Genomic DNA, 13879 nt, shown 5'->3' on the forward strand with positions numbered 1-13879 from the left:
TTTCAAAAAGCTTTTTTTTTTAATATCCATGCTTTACTACCTACTAAAAGTAAAAACCTTCTTTGCAATAACCTCTACATGTCATTCCTATTACTTCACACAAATACGGTCAAAATTTAGAACCCAATTCGGGCCACAAGTCAAAAAGTTTGCCCACCCCAAGTCTATGTTGTCACGGTTTCTGTTTGCGTCTCTGTGTACTCGCACCTCCCCTCCTGTTTCTATTCACAATCAACGTAATCACAGTCTCTGTCTGTTAGTTTCTGTTCATCTCTGGAACTTTGTTCATCCGTGCGAATTGGTCTGTCTGTTCCTCTGCCTCAGTGAGTTATGTTAGTTTGCGGTTTCCTGTTTGGTTTTCCTCATCCTTTCCTCCAACACCCCTTTCCCTCAATAAATCCTGGTCCAAGCTGTATTTGGTCGCCCTGCTCCATTCCTAGCCGTAACAGATTCAGGCAGGTGGCCACTGGTATTGACATCAATGCATAGAGCCTTAACCGTGATTGTGTCTTTGTTAAGCCCCGATAAAAAATGACACATGACTTGTATCATAGCTGCATGTCTGATGTTACACGTCAAAATCATTAAAGAATTCAATGAGATATTATGAACGGCACTACAATTACAATAATTTAAAAATATAAATGTTATGAAAGAATGGATTCGATTAAATTATATATTTCCAGACTCACCCGGTAGTTGGAATGAGCTCTGTTGTTGATAAACCGCCCCATAGGCGTGTGTTCTGTTTTTCCAGGTGAGTACATCCCCTCAGATGGTCCAGTTGGTACATGGTGGAAGATAAACCAGAATCCTGTTTCCTATGGTACACAATCATAGTACACAAAAAGTTGTACAGACATAATAAAGTCATAAATCCACTGCAGGGGTCAGCAATGGGGTGGCTTGTTTGCACCAGGTAACTCATCCCATTTGCTAGTTAGATCAATAGAGTATCTATCTACTGTCTGTCTGTCTGTCTGTCTGTCTGTCTGTCTCTGTCTCTCTCTCTCTCTCTCTCTCTCTCTCTCTCTCTCTCTCTCTCTCTCTCTCTCTCTCTCTCTCTCTCTCTCTCTCTCTCTCTCGCACACAAAATTGTGTACAGTTATTATTTTGATCTGACATGATGCATGATCTAGCGCCTAGAGAAGCTGGGGACGGGGAGAGAAGTGATTGAGAGGGCTTAGAATAAAACTAAAGCTCACCTCTGAGCCTGCAGCAGCACAGTTGATAATGTTGTTGTTTGGGTTGGCAATCCAGAAAGTTGAAGTTGCACTAAAAAAAAGAATAAGACAGTGGGGAATGGTTATTCAAGAAAAATAATTGTATTCATCACAAGTGGAATGAATTGACTTTACGTTTTGCAACATCCTCATCTGACCTGGTAGATGCCAATGAATTGCAACATGTGTATATGTCCTAAAAAGAGGAGAGAAGGAAATATCCATCCCAAATCTCCTTTCAAGCAGACAGAGTGGACAGCCTGACAGTGTGTGTGTGTTTCCCTGTGTGTGTGCGCGCACACGTTTGTGTGTCTGGGGGGGGGGGGGGGCTTGAACTAATAACAGTAAAAGTCAAACGAGTCCACACCATCTTGAGAGAAGAATTGATTTCAGCAGTTAAAGAATCATTTCCCTGTTAGGTGTTGAAATACTACCTTGTTTTAATTAAAAAATTGGGATATTCTGTTTTAGTTATTATTAAAGGCATATTTGAAAACTTTTTTTAAGTTCACCTTTGCCTTTAAGGTGGAGTTTGCTGTCTAAAAAAACAAAACTACACTTTTAAAACTGTATGTACGACCTAGTAGCTGGGCCTCAGTACCTGCCTTTGCAACTGGCTACTGGACTTCCTCTGTCAGAGGCCTCAGGTAGTACGTGTTGGCGACAATGTCTCCGTGAGCATCACGCTGAGCACGGGGGCCCCTCAAGGCTGCGTGCTCAGTCCGCTGCTCTTCACCCTGCTGACGTATGACTGCACCGCAACCTAAAGCAGCAACTGCGTGCTGAAATATGCAGATGACACGACTGTGGTGGGTCTCATCACCGGGGGCGACGAGACCCAATACAGGTTGGAGGTTGACCTTCTGGCCATGTGGTGCAGGGACAACAACCTCCTGCTGAACGTCAGCAAGACCAAGGAGATTGTTGTTGACTTCCGGAAGGGTCATGCCCAACACCTGCCGCTGACCATCGACGGTGCTGTGGTGGAGAGAGTGAGCAGCACAAGATTCCTGGGGGTGCACATCAGTGAGGATCTCTCCTGGACCACCAACTGTACTTTCTGCGGAAACTCAGGCGAGCAAGTGCTCCTCCTGCCATCATGACCACATTCTACCGTGGCACCATTAAAAGCGTCCTCTTCAGTTGTATCGCTGTGTGGGGTGGTGGCTGCACTGAATACAACATGAAGGTGAGAGTATTTACCTCTATTTTTGTAAAATAACTATAGCCCGGTGGTGCACTGGGTAGCACGTCCGCCTCACAGTTAGGAGGGTGCGGGTTCGATTCCACCTCCGGCCCTCCCTGTGTGGAGTTTGCATGTTCTCCCTGTGTCCGCGTGGGTTTTCTCCGGGCCCTCCGGTTTCCTCCCACATCCCAAAAACATGCTTGATAGGCCCATTGAGGATTCCAAATTGTCCCTAGGTGTGAGTGTAAGTGTGAATGGTTGTTCGTCTCTGTGTGCCCTGTGATTGGCTGGCAACCAGTTCAGGGTGTCCCCTGCCTACTGCCCGATGACGGCTGGGATAGGCTCCAGCACGCCCGCGACCCCCTTGGGGACTAAGCGGTTCAGAAAATGAATGAATGAACTATAGCCCCCCCTTCAAATATTGATTTATTTATTTTTCTTTCTTTAACCCTCTAAAACAATTTAAGACGAGTCAATTGGGATAAATGCAGGTATTACTCCTAAAAAACATTCTTACACACTTGCGAGTGATCCACATTATTGCTACAAGCTTATTATATTTGCATGCCGTAAAGCAGGGGTAGGCAATTCCGGTCCTCGAGGGCCGGTGTCCTGCATGTTTTTTAGGTCTCTTTGCTGCAATACACCTGATTCAAATGATCAGGATTGTTATCCCGCTTCTGCAGACCTTGCTAATTATCTGACCATTTGAATCAGGTGTGTTGCAACAGGGTGACATAGAAAACATGCAGGACACTGGCCCTCGAGGACCGGAATTGCCTACCCCTGCCGTATAGCAACTAAATGCAACTTCACCATGCAGCTCCATTAACTGATCTGAGTCTGCAGACATCAGAGCTCCACTAGCTTTATATACAATCAGTATTTCTTTAATGTATTCAGGACTTAAACCATTCAGTGATTTCTAGATTAGTACGAGAATTTTAAAATCCATTTTATAGCTGACTGGGAGCCAGTATAAAGCCTTGTGCTTGGGCGTTTTTTTATTTTGTTTTATTTTTACCAGTTCAGTGTGACCTGTCCACAGTAGCATGAGGCTGACTGCTGAGCGTGGGGGGATAAGAGCCCTTTAAGAAAATGCAGCTTTGAAGGTGATGAAATGGCATTATCTGAACTCGAGATTTTGGTCCCAAAATGATAACTCTTTCAACCCGAGTAGCTCCATCAATGCTGTTTTGAGAATTGCAGTGCATGTCACGCATCAGGATGCCACTCTGCTAAGAACCCATAACAACATGGGAAAACGTAGATGTGACCAGAAAAGGCAAGGAGTGTGCTGCATGTTTATTGACAGAACACAACTGCCAATTGGCCACTGGCAAAATGAAAGGGACACTTACAGTAGTTTGGCTGAATCAGTATATTGGGATGTTTTTTCATGATGTGAAGTTATGTCGTAAAATGCTGGCAAAGGGTGACAATACTAAATTCATAACAATACACAAAATACTGGGGCCGCGTACCTGGAATCCACGATAAAGGGTTTTTTACTGTATCAGGAAAAGCAGGCACAATGTCACAACACAGACGCGTTAACTAACTCTTCTTCATCTCTAAACGCTGTCTTCTCATCTCCCAAAGAAAAATAAGTCTCTTACGAATATCAAACCACACAGCCCCTTCTGGCTCCCTTCACCACTATCGTTACAACTGAATGCAATACTTGTGAGGGTGACTCCAGGCAAATTATTTCCAAATGGCTGCACAGCCCAACCAATGGTTAAATAAAGTCAGTTACTACACAAACTGTCAACTTCTGAGATAGTTGCCTCCTGACACTAACATGACTTGACTTACAGTATGAAATGGAGTAACCGACCTCCGAGCCAGCCCGCCCGCCCTCCTGCCAGCCCGTCCATGCATGCATCCATCCATGCATGCGTCTGTCCGTCCGTTCGTCCATTCATCTATCATCACTTTTTCTTCTACAAGTAGGGTTTAGGGGACAAAAGAGGCGTTCCCAGGCCCAGCACTTCCTGGATCGTCCTCGGGAATCCCCTTCCGTTGACACGTCCCTCACCTAACTATGAAGGTGTCCAAAGGAATACTGATTGGACGCCCGTGCTACCGCATCTGGCTCCTCTCAATGCAGAGGAGCAGCGGCTGTACTCTGAGTCTCTTCTCTCCCTGCCTTTGACTTAAGCAATACCTGTCCACCTATTTACTTACCTTCCCACCTACCTTTTTGACGGAAAAGCCACATTTACAGGACTGACAAGTTTATTCATATTGTAAAATGACAACAAGAAACTCAACAAGAAACAAGTGTGTCATACCCTCTCGAACTGAGCCATATCATGTAAAATTGTATTGGAATACCAATAAACTGATCTGAATGAAATTCTTGAAATTTAAGATCACCTGTCCTTGATTCATAACAAAACCTCATGTATATGTTTTGAAGCAACATTTATTGGAGAGATGCACGCCTCGAGTTTTAATATGCACTTCCAAAGACAGAAGAAAGTGTGACTCCTCTGTTGCACTATTGAAACTGTTAGGGAGGAGAGAATGGTGAGGTGTCTCAGAGTATACTGGTGTCGATGTTTTAGAAAACACCTAAAAAAGCCTTTAACATGAGAAGTATGCACTGTATGTACGCGTGTGTTACCTGCAGTGAGCACTCTGTTGCAACAACTTTAAAATACTTATGAAATGAGGGTGTCAAATTTGATAACTCTTGCTGAGAAATCATGTTTGTAAAGATCAGCACCGAGGGACCCCATTTAAATGTCTTGTATAATATTTATTCATTTTGAAATGATGCTGGTTTAGACAGACCAGTTTGTACATACAAACACAAAGACACGCACACGCGCACCCATGCGCGCACACACACACGCTGTGTAATTGATTCAAGATGCTGGTGCATGCACACGCAGCGACCTCTCTCTGTCCCAACCGATCAGTGTTTTGTTCATTTCATAAGTGTTTGTCCGACAGTTTTACGTGTTCGTCTAGTCTCACCACGTCGTGCTACAAGTACAGCAGGCAGGTTCTGCTCGACATCGGCGAAAGCGAGTTTTGCGGCGTTCTGAACTTTGAAACAGAGACATTAAAGGAACTTGGACTACTCCGGCCTGAAACAACGCCGGACTCGTCTGCTACTCCTTTCCCGGATAGAAAGCGTCAGAAGCGGTGTGCAAGGAGGCAGAAGAGCGGCACCACGGAGGCGTCCGGGCCAAGCTAGCGGCCAACCCAACTCGCCCGGCCGTGCCTTCCATTCTTCTGGCGAATGTTCGGTCGCTGGAGAACAAAATGGATTACAGTCGACTGCTGTAATCTACGAACCAGACAGTGAGTAACTGCTGTGTGCTCATGTTCACTGAGACTTGGTTGAATGTTAACATTCCGGACTCTGCTGTGCAACTGGTGCCGCTAGCGTGCTATTGAGCGGACCGGGCCATTGTAAAAGGGGGAAAATCATGTAGAGGAAGAATCTGTGTCTACATCCGTAACGAATGGTGCCGGAACTCTGTAGTTGTACGCAAACACTGCTCGCCGCTGGCGGAGTTTGTGATCATTAAGTGCCTTCCTTTTTACCTGCCAAGGGAAATTACTGCGATTCTGCTCGTCGCAATCTACATCCCGCCTTACAACTTTGAAAGCGACAGGATTACGGCCCTTAGTGAACTGTACCAGGCTGTCAGTGAACAGCAGATGGCGCACGCTGACGGTTTCACCATCCTCGCCGGGGATTTTAATCATGCTGACCTGAAGTCTGTCTTTCCAAAGCTTCACCAGCATGTTAATTTTCCAACGCGTGGTGACAGCTTCCTGGACCTGGTCTACACTGCACATAAAGGAGCGTTCAAGGCCACCCTGCTCCCTCCCATTGGACTTTCTGACCAAATCACTGTTATGCTTATGCCCGCATACAGACAACGAGTGAGAGCTTCGAGGCCGGTTCGCAAGCGGGTAAGAGTGTGGCCTGAGGGAACCTCTGATGCTCTTCGAGACTGCTTTGGCACTACAGACTGTAAGCAGGCAGCAACTTGCAACAATCAGCGAACATAGAGGATTATACTGACTCTGTCTAACCTCTTACATTGCGAAGTGCATTGATGATGTGACCCTCACAAAGTACATCGTCACTTGGGCTAACTGGAAGCCATGGCTACAGAGCTGGGGATGAAGCGGGCATGAGAACAGCAAGGGCAAACCTGTCCCGGGGCATCACGGAACCCAAAAAGGCATTCTCTTATAAGATTACCGCCCACTTCAAAGACAGCAGGGACGCACGGAGCCTGTGGCAAGGCATTCAGACCATTACGGACTACAAGCCCGCGCCGCAGAGCTGTGAGGGCAGCGTCCCTCTGCTCAACGATCTGAACCGCTTCTTTGCTCGCTTCGACGCTCAGAACAGCACTTGGCCACTGAAGACCCCTCCCCTCCTAACGAGCAGCCCCTGTGCCTCTCTGCCGTTAGCGTGAGGAGGACGCTTGCCGCTATCAACACCCGTAAGGCGGAAACAAACAAACAAACAAACAAACAAACAAACAAACAAACTGCAACATATCCTCTTGGATATCCTCTGGATGGCTGTGCATTGCTACATAATCTGACATACACACAGGAAGTTTGTCAACCCGTTTTCTGGGTTTGATCATATGATTTTCTGCAACTTTTTCCTTCCACTCCACCCCTGATTTCATAATATTTATGAATGAAAAACAATAACATCAACCATACGGCTGCGTTTGCCTGCGCCTCGATCATCCATCCATTTTCCATTACACTTGTCCCCATGGGGGTCACGGCCATGTTGCAGCCTATCCCAGCAGTCATCAACAAATCCACCAAAATCATAAGACAGACACAAGACGTTGTGCCAGACATGCTTTTTCAGAGGAATGTTGTTGGAATAATCTCGGGTAAGCCGTATCTTTTGCGAGTTTACGACTCTCCTTTGAACTAAGTACTTCCTATTCAGTTCAAGGAATTTCTTTTGATCCCCGTCAGCCTTATGTTACTTTTGTGTTTGTTTTGTAAGAAGTCTTCACTAACAATGAGCTTTGTATAGGCAAGATGTTCTTTGTTTAGTTTAAAGGGACTTCATTCCTTTTAGTTAACTGTGGCTTTGATTCATAGATTGTAGATGATCCAAACTGTTTTTCTTTGTTAAATGTTATATACAGTTTGAAGTAGTCACATATAAGTTATCCCATATTTACTCAATGTTTAAGGAACTGTATACCAATTACCTCACATTTACTTAAAGTTATAAAAGTCCCAATGATCATCGTCACACACACATCTGGGTGTGGTGAAATTTGTCCTCTGCATTTAACCCATCCCCATGTGATTTTAATTTATCCCCTGGGGAAGAGGGGAGCAGTGAGCAGCAGCGGTGCCGCGCTCGGGAATCATTTGGTGATCTAACCCCCCAATTCCAACCCTTAATGCTGAGTGCCAAGCAGGGAGGCAATGGGTTCCATTTTTATAGTCTTTGGTATGACCCGACCGGGGTTTGAACCCACAACCTTCCAGTCTCAGGGCGGACACTCTACTACTAGGCCACTGAGCTGGTGAAGGAATATAAGAATTTGATCTTGAAATAGTTCATTAGACATCTTGTGCATGAAAGTATGAAACTGCTGAGTGTGTGACAGTGGGAACAAAACAAAATATGTGGTTGGTGCGAGGACGTCTGCGTTCCAGAACAAAAAGATCATCCAGGAGCAGCAACAAGGACGACCCACAGGGCCATCTGATCGATAACAACAATTGGTGACCCAATATGGAAAACTACAACCAGGAGGAGCGAGCAAGTTATTCGGCAGGAGAAGAAAGACCAATGAGAGCAAGCTAAAGTTAACTGCAGTTTACACATAGCCAATAGAATAATGATAGAATGCCTTTGCTGATGTGCCATTTGCATATTGTGTAGTATAACTAATGGCTGGGCAACTCGGATGTAGAGTACGTCTGCTGGTGGCAACAGAGGCGTACAGAGGTGTATTGAGAGGGACCCGAGACCCAGGTGATGTATTAGATTTGTGTGTTAGGAATAAATCCACTCGTGTGTGAAAATGCCGGCTTCCTGATACCTTTCTATTGCAGAACGAGCGCGCATATTGTTGGATGAGTGGCAGTTGGGTAAAGTCACAAATTGGAGTCAGATTAGTAACTCGAGTTCATGTTAAATTAGAAAAATATTCCAACAATTTATGGTGACCCCGACGTGATGCATGAGAGGTAAAAGAGTCTGGGACTCTAAAGAAGTCTGGGACTTCGGTAACCACAAGAGTCTGGGACTCTGGGTCTGGGACCCACGTCCACACCAGGTGACGACCTGACAAAGACGCCACACGTCCCACCGTCTTTCCTCTTGGGCCCACAGTGAGACAAGGTAAGCAGATTCCTTTTCAAATTCTGCACATTGACAACACTAAATTATAAGAGGAAGGATGATCGGACCAGTGAAAGTGTGTAGTAGGGTATAAAATCTGGGATTTACCTACTAGAATAGTTTGGAACTATTTGCGGTTACTATACGGTTTAAAATCTGGGATTTACGTATCAGTACAAGTGTGGACTTAGTAGGGTATAAAATCTGGGATTTACCTACTAGAATAGTTTGGAACTATTCGTGGTTACGATACGGTTTAAAATCTGGGATTTACGTATCAGTGTGAAAGCAGTGTGAGTGGGAGTGAGAGTGTGGAATCTAAAATTGTTCTGCGTAAAAAGTGGTTGGGAGACACACGCGGATAAGAGGAAGTGGGATAATGGTCTCGGGTCCCTTCAAATTAAGGGTCCCTTCAAATTAAGGGTTCCCTTCAAATTAAGGGTCCCTTCAAATTAATGGAATAAAAAGTAAGAAAATTAAGAAGGAAAAAGAACGGTGTCAGAAGTTGTTTCTGAAATTAAAGAAGGATGAATTGTTTCATGGAGAAAGAGCAAAATTAATATCCGAGATAGTTTCAAATGTAAAGATTGGAAAATAAGTGAAAGGCAGGATCCTGATCGAAATAAAAATCTAGATAAACGGATCAAACCCATGTAACAGAGTGGGAACCTGGCTGAGGAAAAAAAAAGAAACGGAAATTATCTTAAATGTACAGGAGATATTCGCGTTAAAAGGAAAAGTAAGAGAGAAACACTGAAGTTAAAATTTGCAAAATAAAAGGAAAAGAATTACAAATAGCGTCTAAAAGTAAAATAGAGAATAAATCAGACAAGTAAGATGAGCAAAAAGGTGTTCTTAGTGTGCTCTTTGTGGTCGTTTATGTTGTGCACCAAACGTGTGTGTGCGTGTGTGCGCAGAGGATCCTCATGAATGAGTGTGTGGGTGTATGTGTGTGTGTGTGTGTGTGTGTGTGTGTATGTATACGTGTGTGTGAGTGAGATGTGTGTCCTATGGAAGAAATTAGTCATGGAGAATGTTCAGGAGCCTGTTGAGCGATAATAGGGAAGTTGAGAAGTAGACGATGAGTATGTTTAAGTTGGTTGGAGAAACTAAGATGATTGAGGTGTGGCAGTAGAGAAAATAAGGTGTGTGGCAGTAGAGACTATAAAGTGTGTGACAGAAAGTGACTAGAAAGGTGGCCTGATAGGATGAGAATAAGAGACAACAAATGTTGTGTAGAAGACAGTGAAAGATGTTGAATGTGAACATGATGAAGGGGGAACAGTAAAGTAGGCCTGCCCTTTGAGAGGGTGAGATTGAGGAGCGTGCTGCGCTTGCGCGTAGTCATGGGTCTGTGCTATGCTCGTGTGTGTGGTGGGCCGGCATCATGATTGTTGCAGGAAATGGCCAGCCTGTGAGCAATCAACATAGATGCCGCGTCCCCCCTCGTGTTATGGCTGCAGGTGAGGCAGAGAAAGTGTGAGGTTTTCAGAGAATGTTTGAAGAAGAGTGATGCACATTTGCATGAAGGATAGAAGGCGCTGATGAAAAAAAGTATAACCAAAACGTCATCCTCTATGACGTTTGCGCAGCGTTATTTGTTGTTATTGTTTGTGAGCTGTGTCTCTGCTGTTTTTTGTGTTCTCTGTGTGCTGTCAGTGTTATGTGTTAAAAGGATGAAATTGGCTAAAATAGGTAAATAAAAAGAATTTATTAGACTGTAGTCTATCTGATTTGCACCGCAAAACAAAAGCAATTTTGAAAGATGTGTCATATTAAATGATAATGTAATCGTATGTAGTAATATAACACCTTATATGGGTTCTCTAAGTTATATAAACATACATTTTGTAGAGCTTGTTTGACATTTGCTAAAGAGAATCCATAGGGTTATAATGCCTGATCATAATAGATGCATTCTCAAAATGGATTGAATTGTTTCAAAATTAACACTGAATGCCTTAACAGTGGCAAAAACGTTATGTAAAGAAACAATGACGTTATTGCATGTTAGGTGGCCATCTTGGTTGCTGTTTTGTTAACTTTAACAATATGGTATTTGTGGGAACTAAGAGTCATAATGAATAGGGGAGAGATGAGTTGGCAATTTATATAGAACACTCTCAAAATTATGCTGCATTGTGTTGATTTAAAAAAGATCAATTTGGCCTTTGCAGTGTGATCCGCTGTGTTGCATCTGGCCATGGAGAAAGTATGATGTTTATTTGTGTACTTTGTCAACAACCGATGTAGATGTTAACGAATGAAATTAATATCTTTAAAATGAATGTGGATTGAGACCACAGGTAAACACCCAGGCAGCTACCCTGAAGCTGAGATGATGTTCAGGACGGCGATGCTGAACGGCCTCCCAAATGAGGTGTAAGCGATTATGAGAAGTGATCCGGACATTTTGGTCTGTCCGGAACCGAGATTCAAGAGGCATTTGATACACCATTGCCGCATCTACATGGAAAAAGCAAATAAAGATCAAAAGGAAACTGACGCTCTGGCGACTAGTTTGGTTAAATTACAGTTGGCAAAGTTGCATGGTGAGGCAAAACAAGAAAAGGTTAAACAAAAACAGATGTATCAGACTCCAGTGGGGGCTGGACGGGGCCGAGGCCAAGGGTTCCGTGGTGGATACAGAGGGCGTGGTCGTGGCGCCCCCCTGGGACGAGGGCGGAATTGGTTCGCTCTAGGGACTTGCTTCAACTGTGTGTCCCCTGATCACTGGGCACGAGATTGTAATGGCAACCCACCACCACCAGGGGCGGAGCAGCAGAACCAGCAAGCAGGGCCACCACACCAAAGGGGACCGCAGCAGCCCCGCCCGTGGCCACAGCCGAATCCACAGGGGCAGTATTACCAAGCCGACCCGTGGTACGGCCCGGACGAATAGGGGGGCCTGGGAAGCTCGGGAAGCACTGGTCAGGCAGAGCCAATGCTTCAGTTGACAGTGGCAGACACTCCGGTCCAGATGTTGGTGGACACTGGAGCAACACATTCATCGATCAACATGCCACTGCCAAGTACAGCGTTGTCAAAACGAGTTACAACGTTGGTCGGCTTCTCGGGACGTCCGCAGACTCTGCCCTTTACTCGGCCATTGAAAACGGAAATCACAAACACTGGACAGAAACTATATCATTCATATGTTCATGCAATGGACACACCCATCAACTTGATGGGCAGAGACATGTTGTCAGCATTGAGAGCCCAGATTCTGTGCGGCGAGAAGGGACTTACAGTGACATTTCCTGACGGACAGGTTCTGGAATGCTCCCAGCCTGTGACACCTCAGGGTCAGTGGTTGATGGCACCACTCCCCACAGTACCAGAAACGGCACGAATCTACTGGGCGAGATTGAAACCTGAGACTCCGTTTGGGGGAGGTGTCTACTCCACGTACCTCTTGTGGAAACCGTGGATCCAGGCATGGGCACCGTACCACCCCCCAGTGGATCCATTGCATTGCACTCTATATTATGATAGAGAATCAGATGAGATATATAGAGATGCGTTTGAAGAAATTGAGGGAGATGATTGGACATTACAATCACCATGCATCTTTGTGGGCCCCGAGGGGGTGGCAGCATATGTACAGTTGTCGCCGGAGCAAGAGCAATGGTATCGAATGAGTGAGGAAGGTTTGCCGCACGTGTCACTGGCTGTGTCGCCAGGCCATGAGCCCCGCCAATTGGGGCACATGGTGAAACGATTAACACAACAACATGACTGGATGATGACTGAGATTCCAGATGTGTGGCATTCGGCCGCAACCAAAAGTTACAGGACAATGGCAAAAATGGTAGATGAGTCAGACCTTGAATTGGTCTTCCTGGACCGCCATCATGGGCGGGAACAGACGGACCATGAGTCTGCACAGGCGATGCTGGATCAAATGCCACAGACCTTGTGGTCACAGGGTCCATTCGATGTTGGTTTTTGTCATACGGTTCAGCCGATCCAATTGGAAGTTGATTGCTCCAGTCCGGTCCGCCGTCCTCAATATCGATGGCCGAAGGAAGCAGACAAAGGTATGGAGGACACAGGGGCACAGTGTCTGCCAATGGTGGGCTTAAAGGTTGACCGCCTGGACAGGCAGGTCAAGAGAGGGAATGTGACAATGGCGGGAATTGGATCCAAGTCGGACTCGAAAGTGTCTGAACAACGACGACGACGATGCAAATGTTTAACTTTATTGACTATTTTCAGAAGTGATGGAGCGAAAGAAGAACGAGTGATGGTGTATCATTCCTGTAATGGAACGGTATGGTATGAAGCAGAGCAAGATGGTGGTAAGACGCTGACACAGACACAACAACTACTGCTAAATCTGAGGTATAAACAACCGATACAGGTGAAAGCTTGGGTGACAATTTTCAACTGGACTCAACAATGGCTTGATTTGTTAGATAAATTGGACAATTATCAACCACGGTACAAGGACTGGCCCTTGGTACACCCACAGGAAAGAAAAAGCCCATTTTTTTGACGCCCATGTTTCACAACAAAATTTCACCTGCCTAAAGTTAAATGGTACTGGCCCTGGGATTGGAAATATCCAGGAGTCATGGTGTAATGAAAATGTGTCTTTGCCAGCAGGAATCCCTCTAGCTCGTGCTGATGTTTGGCTGTGGTGTGGAGCAAAAGTGTTGTACGATAGGCTTCCCTCCAATGCCTCAGGTAAGTGCGCCCTAGTAACGCTGATCATGCCAATTAGTGTGACAGCATTAGACGTGTCCAGAATAAATTGGGAAGGCGTTGGACGGTGGGGAAGAATCCCCTTCCTTTTGAGGAAGAAAAAGGACATGCAAGAATGGTTGAATGCAGGAGACCCCACGTACATAGATGCAATTGGAGTTCCAAGAGGGGTCCCTGATGAATACAAATTGGTGAATCAAGTGGCGGCAGGATGGGAGAGTATCTTCCTGCTCATTACAGTAAACAAAAATGTGGACCGGATTAATTATGTCCACTACAATGTCCAACGATTGGCGAACTTCACCACCTCGGCACTCCAGGCAGTGCATGAGCAATTAGCAGCCACATCTCTTATGGCATTCCAAAATAGAATAGGTTTAGATATGGTGT

The 13879-nt window shown here is 45.2% G+C and overlaps 1 protein-coding gene across 6 annotated transcripts in view; it reads right to left on the reverse strand.

The window, feature by feature from the left end:
• The window catches only part of cemip (cell migration inducing hyaluronidase 1), a 166337-nt gene that overhangs the window by 32037 nt on the left and 120421 nt on the right, over nt 1-13879 (reverse strand). For all 6 annotated transcript variants that reach the window (XM_085906791.1, XM_085906792.1, XM_085906793.1 and 3 more), the window contains 2 exons: nt 1206-1275; nt 693-821 (listed from right to left, as the gene is read on the reverse strand). In XM_085906791.1, the coding sequence (XP_085762917.1) occupies nt 693-821; nt 1206-1275 (199 nt within the window). The remainder of the gene's footprint in view (nt 1-692; nt 822-1205; nt 1276-13879) is intronic.

This window comes from Syngnathus leptorhynchus, chromosome 3 (genome assembly GCF_054491065.1).
Source record: "Syngnathus leptorhynchus isolate UIUO chromosome 3, UIUO_Slep, whole genome shotgun sequence".
NCBI classification, from domain to species: Eukaryota; Metazoa; Chordata; class Actinopteri; order Syngnathiformes; family Syngnathidae; genus Syngnathus; species Syngnathus leptorhynchus.